Raw genomic sequence first — 27,372 nt, forward strand, 5'->3', positions numbered from 1 at the left:
TCATGGATTGCTGCAGTCTTTTCAAGAATAGAATCTATATTTTTAATAATTATTAACTGTTAATGATAAAAGCTGACTATAAACATAAGCTGTTTCAGTATGTGGAAACCAGATGATGTTCTGTGGCACTGATATGTTGGTTCTCTCTGAGTTCTAAGCATTATACCAAATAACCTGTTAATTCATTTTCTCAGAAGTTCTCATAGATTGGTAATATTAAAGTGGAGGGTAACATTTTCTGCTTTTTGATTTAAATTGGTACATTTTATCTGATGCAGCCTTTACTTATCAATACAAACTCGTTGATGCTATGTGGCTTTACATATTCACTCACATACCCATTTATGTAACTTTTTCCCATTTCTAACAGGAAAAGCATGCGCTCCTGGATGTGACTCCTAAAGCCGTGGACCTGTTGAATTATACTCAGTGGTTCCCGATTGTGATTTTTTTCAACCCAGACTCTAGACAAGGTGTCAAAACCATGAGACAGAGGTTGAATCCGTCATCCAACAAAAGTTCTCGGAAGTTATTCGACCAAGCCAACAAGCTTAAAAAAACTTGTGCACATCTTTTCACAGGTAAGTGAAATGCAGAATGTAGCCTCTTTGCTCAAAAGTGAGAAATAGAGAGTTGTAGAATGGAAGGAATAGGAAAATAATCAGAATGGAGAATAGTAATCTGAAATTCTATCCATGACTCCTTGAAAAGTCGCTAATCCTATAAAGTGAGTATACTAGACTCCTGGCGTTTGTACATTTAGCTTTGTAATTTTGACTATTTGAAAATGATCATAAAGATCCATAATACACAATACCTGGTCACTTTGATGAGGCTCAAATTTTGGGGTGGGACTACGAAGCTAGTGATTAAGCCTGGTGTAGCACCGAGTACCCATATCTGTTATGGATTGTGTCATGGTTCTCTGCTTACCATCCATGCATGTGCTGACTTACAAGGTGATCAGAACTTGGTTTCATTATTTTAAAATGTCCTTGAAATAGAAACTTGAACACTCTGGATATTAGATGATATTAAGGATTTATTACTCCTATTTTTAAGGTGAAAATGATATTGTGGTTATGGGTTTTTTTAAGAGCTCTTATTTTTTACGCATATATGCTAAATAAAATATTTTTGGATGACCTAATATCATGTCTGGGATTTGCTTAAATAATCTTAAGTGAGACTATAGGCCAGACTGGCCAAGAGTTGATAGTTGTTGGGTGACGTGTACATGGGAGTTTGTTAAACTGTTCTCTTCACTTTTGTGTATGTCTACAATTTTCCATAATAGAATTGTTAAAAATATTTATTTATTTGGTTGCACTGGGTCTTAGTTGCGGCTCATGGGCTCCTTAGTTGCAGCTTCAAGCCTCCTTAGTTGCGGCACATGGGCTCTTTGGTTGCAGCAGGTGGGCTCCTTAGTTGTGGCACATGGGCTCCTTAGTTGTGGCATGCATGTGGGATCTAGTTCCCTGACGAGGGATCAAAACCGGGCCCCCTGCATTGGGAGTGCGGAGTCTTATGCACTGTGCCACCAGGGAAGTCCCATAGAATATTTTTTAAAGTTCCTGAAATGAAGACCTACTGCCTACTGCTACTGTTATTCATGAAAATAAAATGATTTAAGAATGTGACCTGTTTTAGTAACTGAATACGTGCACTATCTATGAAAATGACTAGTTCTGTGAATGTGGTATAATTAAGGGTCTAACAGGGTGGCATGAAGTTTTTGGTCGTGTAGTTTTGTGGGAGCAACATGAGGAGACTGTGTGGATGTAATTAATATCCTTACGATAATGATAGCTCTTTTGAGTTCAGTGCCAGTCATCACCAACCTGTGTCACTTTTAGCTTATCTGACACTGGGAAGGGGAGGGGAGGGGGTGAATGATTGATGAATGTCCACATTAGACCCTATTTTACTCTTACTGGCTTTTCTTGTTAAAGAGTGAGATGCACTCCTTACCACTATGGTGAAGTGCTCTAACTAAGAGGTAGGTAATCTAGCCAAATGCAAAGAAGGGAATGGTGTGTCATAAACTGGGTTTTTGTGAATGTAGCGTCTTAAGAGCTTGTGCTTTTGGTATGTTCATATATAATCTTTCCTCTGTTGTTTTTACTACTACTACTATAATTATTATTATCATCATTACTATTTTTATTATAGCTATGGCTAACAGTGGTACAGACTTTCATGTGTACTGTCTTATTAGGCCATAGGAAAGGCCAGGTGATTTCCACAAGGTCACACATTAGTGTATGGCTAAGCCCAGACTGACACTGTAGTGTCTCTGACTGTGGGTCCAATATTCTACATACTTTACAGCACAGACGTATTATCCTAATGCTGAAAGGGGTCATATAGTGCTGTTTCTCCATTTAATAGATAATTTGCCCATTGAACTGAGATCCATATGATTGCGACTAAGCTAATCAGGAAGTAGAAGGTTTGGGGATAACTAAAGTTGGAGGCTGTGACTCTGTGAGTGTCCAATTTCATCTAGAACTTGGAGGTGATCCACTGTCAGCATAGGTTGCCAACCTTCGGTATGGAATTATTTGGTCATCAGGATGGATGGAGCAGGGTGCCAGGTAACTTATCAAAAGGCCCCAGTTGTCTGTGAGATGGCCTTTCGCAGCAATCTTCCAGACTTCTAAGTTTAACTCTTGAGAGCTGTGTGAATGGCCCCACTGAGCGCTTTCTATGCCTCGTGTCTCACTCAGCCTGGCCAGGCTGTGATTTGATTGTGTGCACCATGGCCAAAATCCAAGGTTTTTTTATTATTTTAAATTTATGTCATTTTAATGAATTAATAATTGGGAACGATAGAGCTACTATGATGAACAGTAATTCAAAATCAAGGCTTATGTTGCAGGTGGTCTCACCAGGCTCAATATCCTTCTTTTTTCCTTGTTGCACAGTAACAAGAAAATCTTGTTTCCCGCAGGTGATTATTTAATTATGACTGTCTGAAAATGGCTCTTCTTGAAGTTACTGTGTAGTAAACGTGATTGAGTAGAAGAACTGAAGATTTGTAAACTGTTAGTGTGTTGGTAAATTGTTAGTATTTCAGATATAGGACAAATCAGGGCTTAGTATGATAATAATAGTGCGTGGTTACAGGAAAAGCTAACATTGCTAGTGCTTGTTGATTTACATTTTTTGTACTGTTATACTTATTGTTATGTCTTGGTCATTTTTGAAAGTTATAATTTATTTTATAAATTATTTGGTCTTTTGTTTTTTTACATATGTCCATTACTATTTTTACAATATAATAAATGCCTTTTACCTAAAAACTAAAAAAAATAAAATGGCTCTTCTTGCAAACTCAAGATACTTTTTAATTAAGTGGAGATGACCAGGGAAACTTCATTCTGAGATTTGCCCCAAAGCAAATTAACTTGTCAATGTAAATTAAAATATTAGGCTGCCCAACCCTCCCCCCTCATTTAAAAAAATTTATTTTAGAATACATTTGCATGCATATGTTGCAAAAATTATTTTTTAAAACCTGAATTTTAAGTTACATGCTTTCTTGGAATTCCTGAAGCACTCAGTTCATGGTTTAAATACCACGGAAATGGAATTATGGACTTAGAGACCCACACAGGGCCACCCTTTGTATGAAACTGTGGGATTTTTAAAGTACCAAAGGATAGCACTTTTATCAGTTTTCTAAGATTTCATTAATGTGAAATTTGTATAATTCAGTCCTGAGATTTTGGAAATGCTAAACAAATGCTATTAGTGATACTATTTTACGCTTTTTAAAAATCTTTATAGGGCTTCCCTGGTGGCGCAGTGGCTGAGAGTCTGCCTGCCGATGCAGGGGACGCGAGTTCGTGCCCCGGTCCGGGAAGATCCCACATGCCGCGGAGCGGCTGGGCCCATGAGCCATGGCCGCTGAGCCTGCGCATCTGGAGCCTGTGCTCCGCAACGGGAGAGGCCACAAGAGTGAGAGTCCCACGTACCGCAAAAAAAAAAAAAAAAGTCTTTATAAACGTTACATATTGTAAAAGAAATTTTCTATGCCATAATATAGTGTTTGAGAAAGCCTGGGGAGAGGAGTGAATCATGTACTAGTCAAAAGTACCCAAACCGCAGGAGGCAGTTCTTGGTTTCCCAAGGACACGTAGGGTCTTGTGAGGGCCACAGGAAGCAGATGGAAGTTGCCACACTCCCTGGCCGGGCACTTCAGTTGATGCTTGTCCATTTAGAGAGGGTCCCTGCCACATGAATAGCTTTATTGAAATTTAATTTATATATGCTATAATTCGCCCACTTAAACTGTACAGTTTAGTAGTTTTTAGTATATTCAAAGATGTATAGCCCTCAGCACCATCAATTTTAGAACTTTTCCATCACCCAGAAGAGAAACTTCATACCTATTACAGTCACTCCCGATTTCTCCCCAGCCCTCCAGCCTCACATGTCACCTTTTGCTGTTGTTCTCGGTGCTCCCCAACCTCCTTGGGTAGAGAAGGAGAAGAAGCACCGAGCGCACTTGTGCGGGGGCTGGGAAGGGATGCCCCTAGAATCCCAGGACTCCCACCCGCGAGGGAGGCTGAGTGAAGCTCCTTTCAATATTTCACTTTCTGGCGTTCTATCCAAGGGAACATGGGTCTAGTCCAGAGGTTGGGAACAACAGGAATTAACCAGTATTGCTTGTAGTCAAAGAATCTGAAAAAGTTAAGGAGCAGAAGCCAATAGTAAACCAAAGGAACTTGATTTCAAGTGAAGGGAAGCATCATAGCTGTGCACCCACCTGTTAAAGAGAGGTCAAGTGCATGAGTTGGATGTTACCAACTTAGTCGGAAATTACATTTTTATGGGGCTTAGGAAATTAGTTACTGTAAAGCTCTTTTTTTTTTTCATATACTTGCCTCAATGTGGGTTCAATAAGAGGTTTCTGACTTTTTTCATTTTATCAGGGGGCATGAACATATTTTCTGCATTTCACAAATGCCCCTTTTTTTTAGCGGTACGCGGGCCTCTCACTGTTGTGGCCTCTCCTGTTGCGGAGCACAGACTCCGGACGTGCAGGCTCAGCAGCCATGGCTCACGGGCCCAGCCTCTCCACGGCATGTGGGATCTTCCTGGACCGGTGCACGAACCCGCGTCCCCTACATCGGCAGGTGGACGCTCAACCACTGCGCCACCAGGGAAGCCCCACAAATGCCCCTTTTAACTTTAGGTTTTCCTCATGATAAATACAAACTGTACTCATCTCAGACAGCTCCAACATAAAGCTTTAAAAGGCAGCTGAATGTTCTCACTTAGTGCAAATCACCCATTTTGTCTATATGCCTGATCTCACTTCTGTTACCAAGAGGACAATAATCTTTTTAAAATACCATGATAAGGATACAGAAGTCCAAGGAATCAAGGTTAATTTTCCTTGAGTTGTCCAAGGTATCGGTTTATTTTAATGCTGTAAATAATTAATAACCAAGGAAACTGTAAGCTCATTCAGGATTTTCCAAGGTCAGTGTTAGGACTCTTTAAATGAAAGAATGCTATACGTTACTAGGAGGAAAACCTGAAGCATAATTGCTTACGAAATTTGCTTACTGGTTCTTTGTGGCTCTTTACCAAGAATTATGCAGACTTCAGGATAGGTGGGACAGGCTGCCAAAGAACTTTTATCAACAAGTTCCCATTTTCTTTTGGGTGCCACATAATGCAATACCCCTTAATTACAGGCCATGGTGTGATATAGTTTTTAAAAATCCTAATTTACCTTCAGTTTGTTCATTTTAGGCCCAATTTTTTTTTTTTTTTTTTTTGCGGTACGCGAGCCTCTCACTGCTGTGGCCTCTCCCGTTGTGGAGCACAGGCTCCGGATGCGCAGGGTCAGCGGCCATGGCTCACGGGCCCAGCCGCTCCGCGGCATGTGGGATCTTCCCGGACCGGGGCACGAACCCGTGTCCCCTGCATCGGCAGGCGGACTCTCAACCACTGCGCCACCAGGGAAGCCCTAGGCCCAATTTTGATTATCTGGTTCATCCCCATTAGGTCCATGAATACGTATTGCTGAAGAACAATCACATGTGTTTTACTTGGTTGGTATTTTATACCGGTGCTCTAAATTCATGTTTGTCATGCCGTGGCCAAGACCATAGACTCTAAAAGCAAACTTCTGAGTTTGTATCGAGGCTTTTCCACTGGCTTGGTGCGAGGCCTTGGGCTAGTTACTTTCACTACTGTGCTTCAGTTTCTCACCTGTAAAACAGGGATAATAGCAATACCCGCCTTGTGAGGTTTGTTAAAGCATGAAATGAGCTAATCCATGTAAGGTATTTGGAAAACTACTTGGTCAATCATAGTAAGTGCCATTACATAAGATATACTTTGTTCTGAATAGAAAATGTATGTTCTGTAAATACACACCTGTACAGTTTGGTTAATCTCTGTCTATATTCTAAAATGTTTAATCCTATCAAAATGATATTCATTTAAATGTTATCTTTAGTTTTTTATTGGAGATAACATGTACCTTGGTATATGTTTTTCTCACTTATAATGTTCCTGTCTATGTATTGCTCTTTAAAACACAGCATATTTATATTTGGTTCAGATGTGTTATCTTTGCCCCTGAAAACACACTGTTTAAAAACACATTTGGGAAAAAAAAAAAAAAAAAAAAACACATTTGGGAGTTTCCTGGTAGTCTAGTGGTTAGTATTTGGCGCTTTCACTGCCATGGCCTGGCTTCAGTCCCTGGTTGGGGAACTGAGATCCCACAAGCTGTATGGCGAGGTCAAAATGAAAACAACAAATTTTTTTAAGGTAGCTTTTCTGAAAAATAGACATTCTTTAAAGAAATTAATCCATTTTTAGCTTTATAACATCCACCTATAATGTAAACTCCAACGGCCAGTTGGTAATAGGTTTTTTCTTTAATATAAATTTATTTATTTTTATTTTTGGCTGTGTTGTGTCTTCGTTGCTGTGCACAGGCTTTCTCTAGTTGTGGTGCGCGGGGGCTACTCTTCGTTGCGGTGCGCGGGCTTCTCATTGCAGTGGCTTCTCTTGTTGTGGAGCATGGGCTCTAGGTGCGCGGGCTCAGCAGCTGTGGCACGTGGGCTCAGTAGTTGTGGCTCGTAGGCTCTAGAGCGCAGGCTCAGTAGTTGTGGCGCAAGGGCTTAGCTGCTCCGCGGCATGTGGTATCTTCCTGGACTAGGGCTCGAACCCGTGTCCCCCTGCATTGGCAGGACGATTCTTAACCACTGCGCCACCAGGGAAGCCCCAAGATGGTAATGGTTTTAATTACATTCGACTAAAGGGATTTAGTGTTCAAATATTTGTAAACACTTTCTCTTTCATCTGCCAGAATTTTAACTTAAATATGAAAGTTAGGATAAATTATGTCCAATGGGATTTCTAATAAAAATTTCTCTGAAAAAAAAAAAATTTCTCTGGAAATTGAGGCACACCTTTTGGTTTGCATTTCTATAGCTACAATCAACCTAAATTCAGCCAACGATAGCTGGTTTGGCAGCCTGAAGGACACGATTCAGCATCAGCAAGGAGAAGCAGTTTGGGTCTCCGAAGGAAAGGTATGTGGCACAGATACTCTGCTATGAGGTGAGAGTCCGCGTTCTGAGTTTTTTCTCCAGAGGGTAGTGAATGTAGTAAAACCATGCCCATTTCAAGTGATCCCAACATGTGCATCAGTAGTTCGAAAATTTATAAATTCTCTGAAAAAGTAATAAAATGAAGGGACGTTTACAAGAAAAGCAGAATGGGATATATGCAGCCCTACATTCACTTCCCTTTTGCTTTTAACGTAGTAACTAGTGTTTTGTTCCAAGCACACTAATCAGAGCTTACAAGACCTTGTGTTGAGCTCCACAGCTTATTATGAAGGACTTGGGAAACTCAGAGTGGAGAGGTGAGGTTGAGCTATGTGGAGAACACGGTTAAAAATTAATAGAAAGAAGAAAAGCTAATGGAGTTTGAATCATTGGCTTAGAAAGAAGTCTGGCAGAGAATGTGTCCTAGGGATTTGAGTAGGTGATGGGAGAGCATTGGGTCCTTGTATAGGCGCCTAACCTTGGCTCGCGTCTCATCTGTGGAGGCAGTTTACACGCAGCCCTACTTCAGGGAGGAAGCAAAGAAACTGTAGAATTCCCTGTGGTGCTAAGAGCCTTTGGTGCTGGTATTCTGTGGTCCAGCTGAATTGAGGTAGTGTGTGAGACGTTCGAGGTACGATGTTTGTTGCAGAAGTGCCTCCATTACCGATTAGATGGTTGAGCCTAGTCTTGCCCTTTAGGAACTGCGTGTTTAGTCAGAGTATCTAGTAGCATCTACTGAGTGCTTATACCCACTGTGGCTTTATGCTAGCCTCTGTGGTGAGAACACGTCGAACGGGACATAGCTTCTGCCCTCAAGGATTTGAGAATCTCATGGATGAGCGGCGAGGTGTGCAGCTCAAGGCAGCGTGCACTATTGGTAGGAGACAAATACAACAGAGACAGCTGGAGGAGAGCCAAATTCTGGAAGAAAGTGCAACAGTCTGAGGAAGCCTGGCTCAGTAGTGGTATATAGGACGGATGGTGGCAAGGAGAGATAGGGCGGAGGGTTTCTAGTCTGAGTCTCTGCACAAAAATTAACCTAGTAATTTAAAGCCAAGTGATTCCAGGAGGATAAAGGTGACTTCCCTTTCTAGAACAAGCCAAGGTTTCAGGCACTTGGCTGTGCCCTTGGGAATTTTCTTGAGTCCTCACTCCCAGGAGCCATGTCAGATCCCACTGACCCTCCAAAACAAATTCCTCTAGATGGAAGGGATGGATGATGACCCCGAAGACCGCATGTCCTACTTAACCGCCATGGGCGCGGACTATCTGAGTTGCGACAGCCGCCTCATCAGTGACTTTGAAGACACCGACGGCGAAGGAGGTGCCTACACTGACAATGAGCTGGATGAGCCAGCTGAGGAGCCGCTGGTGTCTTCCATCACCCGCTCCTCGGAGCCGGTGCAGCACGAGGAGGTGAGGCGAGGAGGCCATGGGCTGCCCGGCCCTGGGCAGGAAAAGGAGGTTCTGGCGTTTCACTTGAATTCCTCCGGCCAGCTGTTTATTCAGGGTGCTGTGGCAGGTATTCCTAAGGGTTGGAGTGGATGATGTCTAGGGAGCCTCTCATTCCAAGCCAGTGCCTGTATGATTGTGGATGTGGTCCATGGGGGAGTGGGACAGGAACTAAGCGCCGGGAGAGGTTGAGTGATCAGCATTGATCACACAGATGCTGTCGGGCATGACGTCATGATATCGGGCCAGCTGTCCAAATTACAAGTGGGACATTATTTTTAAATACAGTATTGTTATATTTACTTGTAACCTTTGATTAGGTCTCTCTCTGTACTCTTAGGTATCCGTGCTTTTTCTTCTCCACCCTACCTTTAACCTGTCTAATCTTGCAAAAACTCCTGTTTCCCCATCAGTTTCCTTCTCTCTTGTATTTCAATTTTTTAATTGAGTTCGCTGATTAATGATATGTCTGATCTCATGTACTATGCATCCACTGACCAGCGAATAGACAGCTTCTGTGATCCTAGGAATCACATGGCCAGCACTAAGGATCAGAGCGATTATTAGTTACACCTCAGAGAACATTGGGATAATTACCTTTGTAGACAAGACGCTTCATATATTTGGATAATTATTACTGTGGACTTCTCTTTAGCAGTTTAGCTCATTTCAATGAATGGTTTTATTCTTTACGAAGTATAAGTACCAAAAATACAAGTTGAAAGGAGGAGCAACTCACCATGACAAATTAGTATATACTGCTGGACAAGTGGTAAAGAATAAATTAACTCATGAATGTCTGCAGATACAGCTGAGCTAATGCTTTAAAACGTTAACAGCTGTTAGTGACAAAAGAAATTTTAGACTTTAGGAAGACCTTTTGTTTTCATACTTTAAAGGGAGAGATGCAGCTAGTTTTGGAAAAATGTATCTTAAGCACTTGCTAATGGGAGAATATGCCTGGTACCTGCCTTTTTAGTAAAGAAGCACTGGGTCAGTAGCTCAACTTATGCAAGTTATGAACCTTAACGTCTGAATTCCCACAAGTTTGAAGAACTCCAGCAAAGCAGACCAGTGCTCTCTTCTTTCTGCTGGGATGTTCTTGTTATGAATGAACCTTTATGTCTTGTAGAGCATAAGGAAACCTAGCCCAGAGCCAGGAGCTCAGATGAGGAGGGCTGCTAGCAGAGATCAACTTAGGGACAATAGCCCGCCCCCGGCATTCAAGCCAGAGCCGCCCCAGGTACGTGGCTGGGAAGCCCAGGATGGGAAGGAGAAGGAAGCGTATGCCCCTGGAGCTCCTCGCATAGCCAGGGAGGAGCACGCACAGTAATATGGTATTGGATTATGTTTTTGACTTACCAGGTTCTCTATTAGAGCCTATCTTTTGGCCTTTTGGATGAAACCAAAACTTAGGAAAAGGTGAAATAGTAGAATGGAAAGGCAGTTTTAGAAGAACATATAATTTTAGGACTATTAGTGTTTGTTTCCTTCTGTTTTGGTTTATTTGTTTATTTATGTAGAAAGAATAAAAGTTTGATAAATACTGCATGCCCAGAATCACCTGTCTTAGAATCTGTTTTTCTTCTTCTGTCCAATTAAATTTTTCTGCCCATGATCTGATTTAGATGCACCTGAAAAATCCTTCCTGGTGACGTGCTAAAGAAAACAATCACCACCATTGTTGACAATGCGTCTCATTAGGAGGACCATTTAATTTATTTTTTAAATAAACCATTGTCCAGAACAGAATCGGTGCGAGGACACATGGGCGTATGTCGTACGATGGTTTACCCCTCTCTGAATCAAAGCTATGACTCTAGGCTTTTCCTTATAACCCAATAAAATTTCTCTCTCTAACTCAATACTTTAGATAAGAAGAAAGTAATAATTGATTGGGCTTTCAGAAGTAATTGGTGACCTCCTAAAATAGAACAGTGAAAATTGACAAGCAGGCCTAGGATGGAAGTATGAAGAAAAAGTGGCCATCAGCGTGATATGCTCCCTCTCTACTCCCCACCCCAGTCTCTTGCACCTCTGGCTGGACCTCCGGGCCGGGCACGCACCCTCTGCGTGGTGTGAGCTCGGGAGCCACTATTCCATCCTGAAGCCTGACTTGTTCTGAGGTCTTCTCCAAAATTCTGATCTCCTCTAGTACAAAGTTAGGTCCGATCCACCTCTAGCACTTGCGGGCCTCCTAGCACGTCCCCAGCACCCTCTTGCTTTCCTGAGCACTTAATTCTCTTCTGTAGGGAGTGAGGTAGGGCTCCGGATGCCAGATCAGTGGCCGTGTGCCTTGCCGTATTTGATTCCTTGTCGGAATGGAATTTGTTGACCACCTTTGGAAACTGATCAGGAAATGGAGTGTATTAAATCACTAATAGAGATTTGAAAATAAACCGAAAGCTCACAGTTAAAACTATGTCATTGCTCTCTGCAGGCCAAAACCCAAAACAAAGAAGAATCCTTTGACTTCTCTAGATCCTATGAATACAAGTCAAACCCCTCAGCTGTTGCCGGTAATGAAATCCCCGGGACATCTACCAAAGGATGTCCACCTCCTATTGCAGCAAAACCTGCCTTTGGACGGCCTATACTGAAGCCGTCCACTCCCGTCCCTCCCCCAGAGAGTGAGGAGGTGGGAGAAAGCAGTGAGGAGCAGGACAGCGCCCCCAAGTCTGTCCTGGGCAAAGTAAAAATATTTGAGAAGATGGATCACAAGGCGAGATTACAGAGAATGCAAGAGCTCCAAGAAGCGCAGAATGCAAGGGTAATTCTTTTTCAACCACTAGGTCATCTTAGCGTGTCATCAGTAAGAATTTTAAAGAAGTTTCATTGCAGTATAATGATTTGCAGTCCTTTTGCCCCTGCGACAAACATGAAAGGATGTTCACACGCGTGATACAAAGGCACATTCTGTATGTGTGTCATTTCCAGGTGGCCAGCTATCAGCGCATCCCTTTTTCTTCCAGTCAAGAAAACCTAACATTGTAGGTGAATAGGATTCTGCCCTTCATACTTCAGAACTTTTTATCAGGTTCTAGAATGGGGAAGTGTGACAAGAGAGAATTAATGGCCTCTTTGAAATTGTTTTTTGTTAGAACAGTTGATAACTGAGTTTTAATTTGCTCCCAGATTTGCCATAGAAACTCTGCACACCTTGGGTGCTAAAATTGAAAGGCCCGTAGATTGTCCTTTTTGATACTGTTTGAATTTTTGTGCCGTGTGCACAAAAGCCTTTCAGAAGCCAGAGAAGAATTTAAGCATATTCTGCCCAGTGGTTATGGGAGTTTTTTTCATTTAAGTTTGTCACAACAATGGCAGTGCTTCTGAGCCTTTTTCTGATTTTCTTTTTTGTTTTTTTGGTGGCGGGGGCAGGAGAAGGAAGGATTTATTACTCACCGTAAGTAAGGAGAACACTGGGGATCTTTTCCCAAAGTAGCGTCTCCCGAACTGCAAAACTGGGGAGGTTTTAAACTAAGGGTACGTGCATATTCATCAGGGGGCTTGAGTAGAGAATTCAGCATAGAATTGGGGCAGAGCTTGACAGAGTCCAAGCTTTAGCTGATTGAAGTCAGGAGGGTCAACGTCATCGTTCCATCCTCCACCTGGCTGGGGGCCTTAGTTCCTGGTGTCAAGACTTACTGGAGCTCATTTTTTTTTTTAACATCTTTATTGGAGTATAATTGCTTTACAATGGTGTGTTAGTTTCTGCTGTATGACAAAGTGAATCAGCTATACATATACATACATCCCCGTATCTCCTCCCTCTTGCATCTCCCTCCCACTCTCCCTATCCCACCCCTCGAGGTGGTCACAAAGCACTGGAGCAAAGCTCAGGTTCTTTGTGTCTCATCTCAGAAAGAATTCAGTGAGAGATAAAGTGATAGATAAGAAGTGGATTTATTTAGAGATACACATTCCATAGACAGGACACTGTTCGTCTCAACAGGCAAGAGTGGCCCTGGGAGAAACACACTCCACAGAGTGTGGGCCATCTCAGAAGGCAAGAGACCTCTTTTTTCTTTTCTTTCTTTTTTTTTTTGGTGGTAAAGTATACATAAAACTTACCTTTTTTTTTTTTTTTTTTTTTGCGGTACGCGGGCCTCTCACTGTTGTGGCCTCCCCCGTTGTGGAGCACAGGCCCCGGACGCGCAGGCTCAGTGGCCATGGCTCACGGACCCAGCCGCTCCGCGGCATGTGGGATCTTCCTGGACCGGGGCACGAACCCGTGTCCCCTGCATCGGCAGGCGGACTCTCAACCACTGCGCCACCAGGGAAGCCCAAAACTTACCATTTTAACCGTTTGCAAGTGTTCAGGGGCATTCAGTGTATTCACATTGCTGTGAACTACCTCCACCATTCGTCTCCAGAATTTTGTCATCCTCCTCAGCTGAAGCTCTGTATATGTCAATATTAATGACCCCCACCACCTCCTTCCCCAGTTCCTTAACCAGCATTCTACTGTCTGTCTCCATGAATTTCACAACTTAGGAGCCTCATATAAGTGGAATCATACAGTATTTGTCTTTTTGTGACTGGCCTATTTCCCATAGCATAGTGTCCTGAAGGTTCAACCATATTGTAGCATGCGGCAGAATTTCATTAGTTTTAAACATTTTTCCTATTTGACGTATACCACTAGGCATCACGTACAACCCTAGAAGCTAGAGATTTGCTTCTCTTTTTCCTCTTCTCCTTGAAATGGGATTGGAAAATGGAACCAGCAGGGAATGAGCAAGCTGACTGTCTAGTCATTCATCCTTTCCCTCTTTTTTTTTCTTAATCACCACAGATTGAAATTGCTCAGAAGCATCCCGATATCTATGCAGTTCCAATCAAAACACCCAAGCCGGAGCCCGGCCCACCCCAGTACACAAGGTAAGAGCTGCTCGGAAGGTATAGGTCTAAAAAAGGGGCTTGTCTAGGACTTGGATGCCTAAGAAAGAATTTTTTTCACCTACATTTCAAAGTAACAAGAAGGTTTGTTCTTTTTCCTGGTCAACCGTTTGCTTATTCAGTCAAATTAATTGTAAAGATCATAGAGTCGAAATTTTATGGTAGTGTTGATCGTCTGCTAAAACTGACACGGTGTAATCATTGACGTTCCAAGTCAGTGCCGTTAGACCCATTGGGGCACAGATGTGTTAAATTATGTTCAGATAGCACATGAGCAAAATTCCTGGGGCTTAGATGCCAGTTGTTTCATTGCTAATATTTTCGAGCTCTTAGCCAAGCTCGTTAATTCCTTTGCGTCACCTAGCAAAGTCAGGCCACTTGTTCTGAGCTGTGGTCTGAAGGGAAGGTGACATCAATCGACCGGTGTTGGTAAGATGCTTTCTGTTGAAAGTGCTACATAAGCACTAGTAATTATCACAGTGTCTTCCTGTAGAGGTTTTACTCTGGATCATTTCCTGCTTCTGAGAATAGGAAACAAAAGAAAACAATCACATTTTCTTGCAGCCATTCTGACTGGAAACTGGAGTCTAGTTTTAACGCGCAACAGAAAACTAGAGGCAGATTTCTTCTTTGCCAGTTGAACTGTGGCACAGCCTACCAAGTGGCCCCTGGAAACTGAGGGGATTTGGTGTAATTGACTGAAACTGGCAAAGAACTTGCTCTGCTTGTGAGCTTTTAGCCAGTGAGCTTAAGAAGGCACCCACATCCGGCTGGAGAGTTCTTAGGTCAGGGGGAGCACGTGACCAGCTTCCCCGCTCGCTGCTCAAGGGGGCATTGGCCTTGTTATTCCCGTCCTCACTCCTACCACTCTGGGAACCTGGAGCCGGGCCAGGAGTGCCCTGGCTTGTCAGCAGAGTGTGACTCAGGTGAGCCAGCCGTCCTGGGCAGTTGACCACTGCATGCATCACGGGCGGGGAGGCCCGAGATTTCGGCTTCATGTAACCCTCTCACTTTGTTAGTTCCAGGCCCCCCGAGCCGCAGAAAGGCCCTGCCAGACTTTATCAGGATCCCAGAGGAGGTTATGGCAGTGACGCCGAGGAGGAAGAATACCGACAGCAGCTGTCGGAACACTCAAAACGCAATTATTACGGCCAGCCTTCCCGATACCGGGACACGGAATTATAGATGCCCGAGGATTGACTCTTGGGTGCCCCGCTGCCGCCCACTCAGAGCAGCATTCCCACCAGCCGTGGGAGGATGGTTCTTTGCAGTTTTGATGCACTGTGGAGATGTAGGGGCACTTCCTGGGGAGCCCAGGGGACTGAGTCTGGGGAGCTTATGGCTTTTGGCTCAGAATTAAGAGAAACACTACCGTCTGATACTGTTACCTGCTTCAGTGGACCAAAATCTGTATTAATTCTGTTTGCGTATTTTTAACAAATATATTAAGAAATGATAACTATTTTTCCTCATTAATAGCTGCTTTCCAGGACCGTTTCAATGAGAGACAGAATGTGAAAAAAATAAATAAAAATACTATGTGACTCAAATTGAATTCAAAGAAGTAGTTTATTACAACTATGTAAGTGCCTTTGATGAGAAGTGTCTTAAATTTTCTCCTTTTGAAGCTTTATACAAAGCCATAATGGACTAAAACATTCTGATTAAATTTTTATACCAGTTTAAGAGCTATGGTTTTCTCTGTACCGTGTCATCTTTTCAAGACATTTGTCTTTGTAATATTTTCCATAAATTCTGACTGTATATATAATAGCTATACTTGGTAGTGCTAAATAGCTTGAAGTCCAAGAAGTTGGTATAGAAATATTTTTGTCTGTCTGTTTAAAACCATGTGTTCCACGAAAGCAGATACTCGAGAAAAACACATTCCCAAAATTGTGTGTATTGACTGCAGTCAGTTTTATAATTTAATAAAAAGGAGGACATTGTAATCAAGGTGCTTTGTGGTGGATTTCTACACTACTTCCTACTTTTTAGGGCAGCTTTTATTTCAATTACTGATCATAAAAGTGAGGACATGCTCATCGCTGAACGTCGGAAAATAAAGACATATGAAAAAGAAAATAAAAATTACTTATAGCCCCATCCCTCAGATAATTTTGGTGCATTTCCTCCAATTATATATTTGTGGATGTCCATGTGTGTAATAGCTGGGTGTACACTGTGCAGTTCTCTTTCCTGCTTTTTCTGTTTGAACGTTTCAGGTAGGTAAAACTTACGCAACATCATTGCTCATAACTGCAGAATAATAATACATGCCGTGACCACTGCTGCATAAGTAGATAGTTCTACTAGTGTTGGCCGTTTCGATTATTTCCTATTTTTTGCTTCTTTTTACAGGAGATGCACCTTTTTATATATAATCCATTTTTGTATATCAGTGATCAGCATTCCAGTCCTCTTCTTTAGGTGGGTACTCAGAAATGGAATTACTGAGTAAAAGCAGAGGAACATTTTTAAGACTCTTGATGTTTACGCCAAATTGCTTCCTAGAAAAGTTGCATCCGTTTATACTCCCGCATTCACTCTTAAAGGCTAAAATATGTTTAGACCTTTTAAAAAACAGACAAGGAATTTAGGTTTGTGTGAATCAAAAGTTCCCTGAATGTAAGAAAGGAGAAGAGTCTTGGTTCCATTAAGGGCTTTTTGTAATAAGAATTCACACAAAGATGATAAGCGTGTGTTTAGCAGAGTTGGTAATTCAGCTTATTCATAACTGAGTTACATTACAAATTTATCCTTGGTTGTATTGTCAGTTTGGTGCTCTAATTTATATACCATCCAGTGCAGTACCTTGAATTGAGCAGACTTCAAGGCACTGACTCAGATCTGCATATTTCATAAATAAAAGCCACCTTTTGTGGGTGGGAAAAAAAAAAACAGGTTAAATATATGATGGTTTAGTTTGCTTGTGTTCTTCAAATACAGGAATGAGCCCTTTTGCAAACTCAAGGAAGGGAGGAGAGGAGGCTTTTGATCAGGAGCTGGGCTGTCATCTGGCTCCAGCACTTTTTTGTGATGCGTTAGGTGGTGCAGGCAGGAAGGAAGGACCTCTGTTCCCTAGAATGTCCCAGTGGTGCCCAGTGGACCACCAGTGTCTGCCCCATACCTTTTTAGTTCATTTTCAGCTTTGTCCTAGGGAGGATTTAAGGCTGCCTACAATATATGTGGAGTATAAGGAAGAAAAACTGGTGCTAGGCAAATGAGGAAAGGGAAGAATGTCAGAATAGGAAGGACAAGCATGAGGAGGGAGCATAGTGTTCACTCTACATGCAGGAAGCGGGGGAGTTGTCCCAGAATTCTCTCGCCTCCCCCATTCTTTTTATTCTGTGGGGTCTCATTTTGCCTCATGCAATCATGACCACTTATTGCAAGGAGGATTTTGGAGGTCCATTTCTTACTGTTTTTTTTTGTAGGGCAGTAGCGTGATTCTGAGGGCCATTCAGTAAATGTTCTGGAGAAAGCACCTAAAACTGCGGTGTTGAAGCATCACTCTGACTTCTGATCTAATCCAGAGAGCAATTCTAGAGCATTCAGGGCCATTCCCTCTCAAATAGCAGCATGACATGCATGAAACCCCAAGGAAAGTGCGTTATCCATCTTTCTGCAAAATCCGTTGTACTCAGAGTGGGTGGTGGGTGTTTAAAACACAGGGTAGGTCGTGCAGCCGAGTGCAAACCTCACACGAATTTGTAGGATAAAACGGGGGATTTATGTAAAGTTTTGTACCCTCAGCAGGTCTCTTTGGGGCACCTTCTACCCTCCAACCTGAGACTTCCCGAGTCTGCATGGTAGTCCTGCTTCATGAGCCGCGTGTTCAGCCTCTGCTGGTTAGAGAAGTGAGCATAACCTTCTATCCATCCCTGAGTTTACTGCTTCTGTCAACCGTGCTTTTGTCTGGTGTAGGAAACACCAGTAGTTGCGGGGTGGAGGCTGGGGGAGATGGTAATTTGGGAAGCAGACCCCAAGATCAGGTTTTGAGTTCAAGTAGTTGGTTTGGGAAATACAAGGAAACTCTACAACGGGAGACCAGAACTCAATCCCCCCAAGAAATGCTAGTCAATGGTATGAAACACGTGCCTCAGAGTTTTCCCACCCAAGTTGGGGGCAGGGGCTGTGCTGTTTGTTCACCAGCTGTCTTCAGACTTTGACTGAGGGCTGCTTAGTGCAAGTATGCTTGCTTTTTTTTTTTTTTTAACATCTTTACTGGAGTATAATTGCTTTACAATGGTGTGTTTCTGCTTTATAACAAAGTGAATCAGTTATACATACACATATATCCCCATATCTCTTCCCTGTTGCATCTCCCTCCCTCCCACCCTCCCTATCCCACCCCTCTAGGTGATCACAAAGCACCGAGCTGATCTCCCTGTGCTATGTGGCTGCTTCCCACTAGCTATTGGTTTTACATTTGGTAGTGTATGTATGTCCATGCCACTCTCTCACTTCGTCCCAGCTTACCCTTCCCCCTCCCCATGTCCTCAAGTCCATTCTCTAGTAGGTCTGCGTCTTTATTCCCATCTTGCCTCTAGGTTCTTCATAACCTTTTTTTTTTAACATCTTTATTAGAGTATAATTGCTCTACAATGGTGTGTTAGTTTCTGCTTTATAACAAAGTGAATCAGTTATACATACACATATATCCCCGTATCTCTTCCCTGTTGCATCTCCCTCCCTCCCACCCCTCCAGGCAGTCACAAAGCACCAAGCTGATCTCCCTGTGCTATGCGGCTGCTTCCCACTAACTATCTATTTTACGTTTGGTAGTGTATATATGTCCATGCCACTCTCTGGCTTTGTCACAGCTTACCCTTCCCCCTCCTCATATCCTCAAGTCCATTCTCTAGTAGGTCTGTGTCTTTATTCCCGTCTTGCCTCTAGGTTCTTCGTAACCTTTTTTTTTTTTTTTTAGATTCCATATATATGTGTTAGCACACGGTATTTGTTTTTCTCTTTCTGACTTACTTCACTCTGTATGACAGACTCTAGGTCCATCCACCTTGCTACAAATAACTCTATTTCGTTTCTTTTTATGGCTGAGTAATATTCCATTGTATATATGTGCCACATCTTCTTTATCCATTCATCTGTCGATGGACACTTAGGTTGCTGGCTACTGTAAATATTGATGAGGGAGACGGTGTCCTGACTCTGCTCCCTCTCCTTACCCCTCCCCCCACCTTCAGGCAAAGAAATGCAGAGAAATGCAGAGGCAGGCGGTTGACAGGCTAGAGCATGCAGCGGTACAAATCCTGAGGAGCCCTGACTGCTTGTAAGGTGATGATGATTGGGCTGTGAATCTACTGAGCCCTCCAAGGCGAGGGATTTTTTCTGTCTAGTGTCTTAGAATGGGCTTGGAGAACATGAGTAGAACAAGGGAACTATCTGCTAGGGAGAGTGGAGCGGGAAAGCCTGCATACCTGTATTAGGGTTCTCCAGAGAAACACAACCAGCAGGATGTGTGTGTTCAAATAGAGATTTATTTTAAGGAATTGGCTTTTACCACTAGGGAGGCTTGGTAAATCCTAGATCGGCAGACTAGAGGCCCAGGGAATCTTGTAGTCTGAGTGCAAAGGCGATGGCCTACTGGCAGAATTCCTTCTTGCTCGGGGAAGATCAGTTGTTCTATATTCAGGCCTTTAACTGACTGGATGAGGCCTACCCACATTAAGAAGGACAGTCTGCTTTACTTAAAATCCACTGATTTGAATATTAATCTCATCCCCCAAGCACACTCACAGAAACATCAGGAATAACCTTTGACCAAATAATCTGGCCACCATAGCTCAGCCAAGTAGACACAAAATTAATCATGTCGGTATCCTTACAGGCTACCCCTGCAGCTGTACTTCTTGTCCAGTGTTAAAGCATGAGTGAATGAATGAACAAATGAACGAATGACTGAATGGACCAAAAGAAGGAAAATTACATATATTTACACATCTTTATAGATTTTATGAGATATTTATATAATCACACATGCATATATTATATGTGTACTTGTATTTTGTTTTAAATAAAGAAGAGTTAATTTAATTTTAATGAGTAGAAAAGCGCTAAAAATTAAGAGAAAATGGAATTCCCTGGCGGTCCAGTAGTTAGGACTCAGCACTTTCACTGCCATGGCCTGGGTGCAATCCCTGGCTGGGGAACTAAGATCCTGCAAGTTGTGTGGCACGGCCAAAAAAAAAAAAAAAAAAATTATGAGAAACAAAATGAATAAAAAGGATTCAAATAATAGAGTCTGCTTGCCAATGCAGGGGACAGAGGTTCTAGCCCTGGTCCGGGAAGATCACACATGCCACAGAGCAACTAAGCCCATGCGCCACAGCTACTGAGCCTGCACTCCAGAGCCCACGAGCCACAACTACTGAGCCCACGAGCCACAACTACTGAGCCCACGAGCCACAACTACTGAGCCCACATGCCACAACTACTGAGACTGCACACCTAGAGCCCGTGCTCAACAAGAGAAGCCACTGCAATGAGAAGCCCGCGCACCACAACAAAGAGTAGCCCCCGCTCACCGCAACTAGAGAAAGCCCGTGTGCAGCAACGAAGACCCAACTCAGCCAAAAATAAGTAAATAAATAAATTTATTTTAAAAATTAAATAAATAATAAGTAGTGAAATGAGATTTAAAATAAAAGGCTCAATGGCAATTAAAATATATGTGAGTAAATAGGGAGATAAATACAACCCATTGCCATCCTACCTTGTATTTTACTTTTTTACTTTTTAAATTTTTTTATTTTTTGGCCATGTCACATGGCATGTGGGATCTTAGCTCCCCAACCAGAGGTGGAACCTGCGCCCCCTGTGGTGGAAGTGCGGAGTCTTAACCACTGGACCGCCAGGGAAGGCCCCCTGCCTTTTATTTAAATCATGCCTATATGTACATAGGTATAAAATTGGCACAGTCTACATTCCCCAAACTATTGGTTGCAATGGCAATATAGTATTTTGGTATTTATTTTGTGCAGTAAAAAGTGAGATGTGGTTTCATTGCTTCTCCATTGTCCTCAGATGCTATTCCACCTCAGAGAGGGCCAGAGTCCAGGTTCCTCTCCTTCTGAGCTTAAGTCTCTCCAGGAAGGATGGTTGGGGAAAAGATATTGACTGATATAAATCATCCTGGGAGAGATGCGTTGAGTTAATGAGAGTAGATCTGTCTCTGAGGACGAGAGAAGAGAGGAGTAGAAAAAATGAGGGGGGGCTGGAGCTGGACTAGAAACTTCCCAAACCCCCTTTCTCCTCCTTCCCAAATCCCCCACTGAATGCTCTCTTTGCTTTCCACAACCCTCTCCTCCCCCTCTCCGCCCCCGCCATTCTAAAATAACTCCATTACAGACTGCTGTAAATATAGATGGAGCAAAGGATCTGTGAGAAACAAATGGTGAATACACATAAACCTCATTAGAAGCCCAGGAAGAGGGAATTATAGCAAGATACTTTGGAAGGGTTTGAAAGAGCGGAGGGATGGATTCTGAATCTTTCCAAATGAATGCACCTTTGAGCCAAAATGTAAATGACTCAAACTTCAGGCATTTTAAAATATCAAAATGATGTTTTATACCAATAAATAAACTGGCATTTTATTACTCAAAAATACTATGATGGCCAGGAAATAAAGTCAGTAATCCAGTCCCTTCCCCAAATCAAATGTTAGTTCCCCCCAGAGCTGGTTCCCTCATTATCCCTATCCTGCTGAGGCAGCCCATATAGGTTATGAACTCAGATTCTGGAATCAAAATGGCTTTATGTTTAAACCCCAGTTTTGTCAGGTATTAGCTTAGAACCTTGGGCAAGTTACTCAACTATCTTAAGGCTCAGTTTTTGCATTTATAGAATAGGGATAGAAAATTATAACACTGTATTGTGGGTTTTATGTGGCACTTTAATCAAATGATCTGCATAAAATGTTTGCAATAGTAGCTGGCACAAAATAAATGCTCAATAAAAGTAGCTAGTGGTCTAATTCCCAGTGGTTTTCCCATATCAATTTAGAAATCTGAGTGGTGTCTGATTTTCTTACTCTTCATCCAAATGATGACCTACTTTATTCTACGTAAGAACTATTTTTAATTTGTCTCTCTGTCCCTTTTCCCACAGCCACTACCCTAGTTCAGGTGGTTGTAAATAATCCTCCACTAGCCAACAGGCATGATCATCTTTCTAACATAGATCTGAGAATGTCTCCCTGCTACTTAAAACAACAGTGATGACTTCTCCTTGCCTAGAACGAAGTTTACTTCTTTCATTTTTTTATTGAGATATAGTTGGCATACAACATTGCACGAGTTTATGGTGTATAACTTGTTGATTCGATACACTTACATATTGCAATATAATTACCACCTGGATGTTAGCTAACACCTCTATCATATTATATAATTATCATTTCTTTTTTGAGGTGAGAACAATTAAGATCTAATCTCTTAGCAACAAAGTTTAATTGTTAATCATGGCATTCAGGTTTTCCTACTATTTGTCCCTGTCGAGTCTGTTCTTCACCCTTCTGTGTATCTATGTTCTTTGCCTTGTGACTTTACAATTCCTTCCTCTAAAGACTCAGAATGTATTTCCCCACTCCTTGGCTTTGGATTGACCATATGACTTGCTGTCCTGCGCCTCTGCCATCCTCCAGGGAACTCCTCAGAGTACCTGCTGTGGCCCAGGCAGGGTGGAGGGATATGGAATAGAAACATGCTAACTGACCCCAGCTTAGATCAGCAGATATATGAGAAATATTACACAAGCTTTGTGTTTAGCCACTGAGTTTGGGGTAGTTTGCTTTGTAACAATAGACCCCCAAATCCTTTTTCAGGTAACTTTCTCCTGCAAAGTAATGTATGTTCCAACTTCATAGGAGGACTTGTCCTCACTGCATTTCTTGAATTCTCTGCTGTTTCTTCTGCTGGGAATACCTTTCCATTTTCTTCACTGTTTTTCAAAATCCTAGGCATTTTTCCAGGATTTTTCCAATCAGCTAATATATCCCATTCTCTGGCAGGCCTTCTCTGATGCCCCCAATCCAATTTAACACTGACTCCTTCAACAAGTTTCCATAGCCCTTCATCTATATTCTCTGATATTCTAGTTGTCAATGTACAGAACTGCTCACCACTCACTTCTAAACTCCCTTAAAAGGAGTGTGTGTGTGTGTGTGTGTGTGCTTGTGTGTGTGTGTGTGTGTGTGTTATTCATCTATGTATACTCTTCAGTGTCTTGCATATATTCCAGAAATGTTTGTTGGAAAATGGAATGAATGAATGAAGGGAGAAATAAATTAAATGCAGTGTCTGTGTTTTGTCACAAAAGCATGTCATTGACATAAGATTTTCTAACATTGTGCCCAGTTTAAACTTCAACACTGATAGCTCTGATATAAACTGGAGAACTTTAGTAAAACAAGTTGAGGAAAACTATTAAGAACTTAGTTTGGCTAGCAAAAGACAGGCTAATAATGATGTATAGTTTTCAAAAGGATAAAATTATGATTCTCATGCAAATATAAAATGAATCCTTGTCAAAGATTTTTTTCAGCCCATTACTTTATGAGGGAACCAATAAGATATTAAAACTGGTTTAAAGAACATCTGAGGAACTAGTTATAGATAAGCAATTAATTAAGTAATATTAGAATAAGAATTCAGAGTTAAATAAAAACTGGTTAATATCCTACAGGATAGGAAATGATAACCTTTGTCTTTGTCTTTTCCACCAGGCAGAAATTATTTGCATCTCTACGAGACAAAAATCTACACATTAGCGTGTAATTTGACCCTGTCTGGGAACTTTGATCAATAGTTTTAGCCATCATCAGTCACTATGTGAATTATTATGCTTCATAGTCACACAAAAATATTTTGTAGATCCTTAGAAAGATTAGTTCTCTAAATTTGGATTATAGCAGGAATTTCGGTAAGCTAAGTCAATGAAAAATATTTATTGAGTGTCTCTGTGTGCAGATAAACATAGGCACTATGTACTGAATATGAACTATTCTCTGCCTTTCAGAGGTTTACATTGCAAATTACTTCATTTGCCTGAGAAATGCCTAAATGGATAATCTGATCTGTTCTTTGCAACAGCCCTGCATAGTAAGAATGGCAGGTGTGGCTATCCCAGTTTTATAAGTAATCTATAACTTAGTTGTGTAACTTGTTCAGAATCCTTCAGCTGATAAAAAACATGTATAGTTTGGGTTCAAAACAAAGTTTTCTGCTTGTGAATCCAGTCTTCCAGTCTTTCTTTCTAGAGTCCGCTTCTATAGGATCTCTCAAAATAGTTTGTTGATCATGTTGTATTGTTTTCTATTTACAGTTAAAATTTAAAAAGCACTTTGAAGCCGATTCTGCAAATTGCCAGAAGCTATGGAACTAATCTAGTTCATAAACATGTTTTGTTTGACCTGCACAGGGTGATGAAATTTTTTTTTTTTTAATTTAAAAATCAGCAGATTTTACGTACAAGTCCAGATTGGGGGCTTTCCTTTTAAAAATGGTAGATGTGGCAGTTCTGGGCGCACATCTTTGCATGGCAACCATAGGCTGGGGCTGGGTGTTTGCTGCCCCATATAGAACCCACCCAGGCTCATTTACTAATATGACCTTCATGACAGGTGAGAGGGCATTGAGTCTGCAACCCTCCCTTACCTCTTCCCTGCATCCCTTCCCCACCGTGGCTGCTGAGTGTGCAGCATCCACGCAACTGCAAGGGATGCCAGCGTTCTGAACGCGCAGAAGGAACTCTTCTGCTCCCTGGCATGGTTTGTAACTTACTCTACAAGACGGGCCAGAAATTTCACCTGGCTCTGGAAAGAACTCATGAGTATAGCTCTTCAGGTCCTGTTCTCTGTGTCTACTACAGTTGAAATGTGTTGGAATAAGAAATAGAGATTTGGGAGAAGGTGACAAATATATTTTTGTTGCTTAGAAAATTAGCTCCCAAAGCTCTGCTGAATAAGGACCAAATGGGATTTCAGAGGGATGGCTGTCCACCTTTGTTAGCAGGATGATTGCAGAGGTCACGTTTGTGGAGCTGGTCTGGGGAAATGCATTCTGAAAACTTCTCTATAGAAATAGAATGTAGTCCAGGGCATTACAGGAGATTAGATAATGGTTTTAGGCCCAGCTCCTGGACTTGTCCCTGGGCCTGTATTCCTCTTCAGGCCTAGATGAATTAACATTTCCTAACTTAGTCAATACTTACCTATTAATAGATATGGATGTGACAGAGGGGAATGGGAACCAGCTCTCCAGCCTTGTGCATTTGTACTAACTGGACGGAAGGATGGTAACGTTCTTTCTGTGAGATGGGGGGCAGAGGCAGTGCCTTCTCCCTGTTTGTCACTTTCTTATCTGCTGCACAGATGATTGAGCTGATTGAGCTGAAAGAGGAAAAGAGTCCTGTGAGAGAGAACCTCAGAGGCTGGGCTGGAGCTGGTCCCATCCATCCTCAGTTCAGAGCAAGGGCTGGTGTCTCAGCTGATCTGGATGCAGTGCCTCACTGGTCCTGGGACATGGGGTAAGTTGCCTGAGCCTCAGGCTCCTCATGTACAAAATAAGGGTTGAAGTAGTTCCTTCTACAAAGTGTGATGGTGAGAATTAAGTGAGGAGCCTACCTAAGGGACTGGCCCAGGGTAGGCACTACAAGAATATTAGCCCAAACCTACCACCAATGTATGTCAACCTCCTTTCTTTTTTGAGAAAGTCTAGGGAGTAGAATTCCTCTGAAGGCAATGAATTCACAAAGCACAGTGATTGAGGATGTTGGCCCCTGAGCAGACTACCTGTGTTTGAATCCCTCTCTGAAAGCTATTGATTAGTTTTATCACCTCTTTGTTACAGCCTCAGTTTCCTCATCTGTAAACTAAGCGTAAAAATTGCACCTATCTCAAGAGGCTGATTGTGAGGGTTACATGCTATAATACAGCTAATTTCTTAGCACAGGGCCTGGCACATGGTAGGTGCTCAACAGATGTAAGCCTTAAAAAACAAAAACAAAGAAACCTAGATGCAAAAGTTCTTCTTTTTAAACTGAGGTAAAATTCTCATAATATGAAATGAACCATTTACTATTTTAAAGTATGCAATTCAGTGGCATTTAGTACATTCACAGTGTTGGGCAAGCATCACTCCTATCTAGTTCCAAGGCATCTTCATCACCCCAGAAGGAAACCCGGTACCATTAAGCAGTTACTTCCCATACATCCTGCCTCCGAGCCCCTGGCAGACATGAGTCTGCTTTCTGTCTCTATAGAGATGGCTATTCTGAATGTTTCATATAAATGGAACCTTTTGTTTCTGGCTTCTTTCACTTAGCGTAGTATTTTGGAGGCTCGTGTGTGAATGGAAATTGACTGAGGGGCCATGCCTCTTCATTGCGATTCATGCAAGTCTCTTCCCAAACCTGAAGTTTTTCAGCTTATACAAATCAAATAAGACTTTTGAAGCCTAGCCATCTACATGACCATGATCAACTAGCCCACGTCAAGATCTCTGCAGATCGGATTGCTGACTACTGATCCACTCTGCTCCCTGTTACCATAGGCATGCCCACCATGTCTTTGAGACTTACCCCGGGATCCCGTCATTTCCCTCCCTGAGAAGCTCACCAACAAGGAAAGGACCAGAAATTGCACTTTCTAACCTCAAAAGAATGTCTGAAGGCTCAGATATAGATGTCTGGATATTGATAGAATATAAATGTGTGGGTTAGTGCTCTCAATCTATTTTATTTATTTATTTGTTTATTTTTGGCTGCATTGGGTCTTTGTTGCTGTGCACGGGCTTTCTCTAGTTGTGGCAAGCTGGGGCTACTCTTCTTTGCGGTGCACGGGCTTCTCATTGTGGTGGCTTCTCTTATTGTGGAGCACGGGCTCTAAGCACGCTGGCTTCAGTAGTGGCAGCACACGGGCTCAGTAGTTGCGTCACGTGGGCCCTAGAGCACGCGGGCTTCAGTAGTTGTGGTGTGTGGGCTCAGTAGTTGTGGCTACAGTAGTTGTGGTGCATGGACTTGGTTGCTCCACGACATGTGGGATAGTCCCGGACCAGGGATCAACCCCGTGTCTCCTGCATTGGCAGGCGGATTCTTAACCGCTGCGCCACCTGGGAAGTCCCTATTTTTTTTTAAACCTTCCTTCAAGTCAGTAAGGAAAGCTGAAAGCCCAATAGAAAAATGGGCAAAAGATAAAGTTTCCTTAAAAAGTGATATGTATAGCTAATAAAGATATGAAAAAATATTCAACTCCACTAATAACGGCATGAAAAATAAGACAACAAAGAGTTACTATTTTTCATCTGTGGGGAAGGAAGTGGAGACTTAGAGGCTCATGTTTTAAAACTGGAGTATAAATTGGTACACATTTTTTTTGCAGGTCGACATAGCAATATACATAAGACCCTTCAAC

The 27,372-nt window shown here is 42.2% G+C and overlaps 1 protein-coding gene across 7 annotated transcripts in view; it reads left to right on the forward strand.

Moving 5' to 3' along the window:
* The window catches only part of TJP2 (tight junction protein 2), a 134,144-nt gene extending 118,208 nt beyond the window's left edge, over positions 1-15,936 (forward strand). For 3 of the 7 annotated variants that reach the window (XM_079925683.1, XM_079925678.1, XM_079925677.1), the window contains 7 exons: positions 371-581; positions 7,468-7,568; positions 8,790-9,002; positions 10,171-10,281; positions 11,479-11,808; positions 13,834-13,919; positions 14,957-15,936. In XM_079925683.1, coding sequence (XP_079781809.1) covers positions 371-581; positions 7,468-7,568; positions 8,790-9,002; positions 10,171-10,281; positions 11,479-11,808; positions 13,834-13,919; positions 14,957-15,122 — 1,218 coding nt within the window. In that variant the 3' untranslated portion in view covers positions 15,123-15,936. The remainder of the gene's footprint in view (positions 1-370; positions 582-7,467; positions 7,569-8,789; positions 9,003-10,170; positions 10,282-11,478; positions 11,809-13,833; positions 13,920-14,956) is intronic. The other 4 variants (XM_079925680.1, XM_079925679.1, XM_079925682.1 and 1 more) reach the window with 2 other exon arrangements.
* Positions 15,937-27,372: the final 11,436 nt, after the last annotated feature.

The sequence above is a fragment of the Stenella coeruleoalba genome (genome assembly GCF_951394435.1).
Source record: "Stenella coeruleoalba genome assembly, chromosome: 7".
Classification (NCBI taxonomy): domain Eukaryota; kingdom Metazoa; phylum Chordata; class Mammalia; order Artiodactyla; family Delphinidae; genus Stenella; species Stenella coeruleoalba.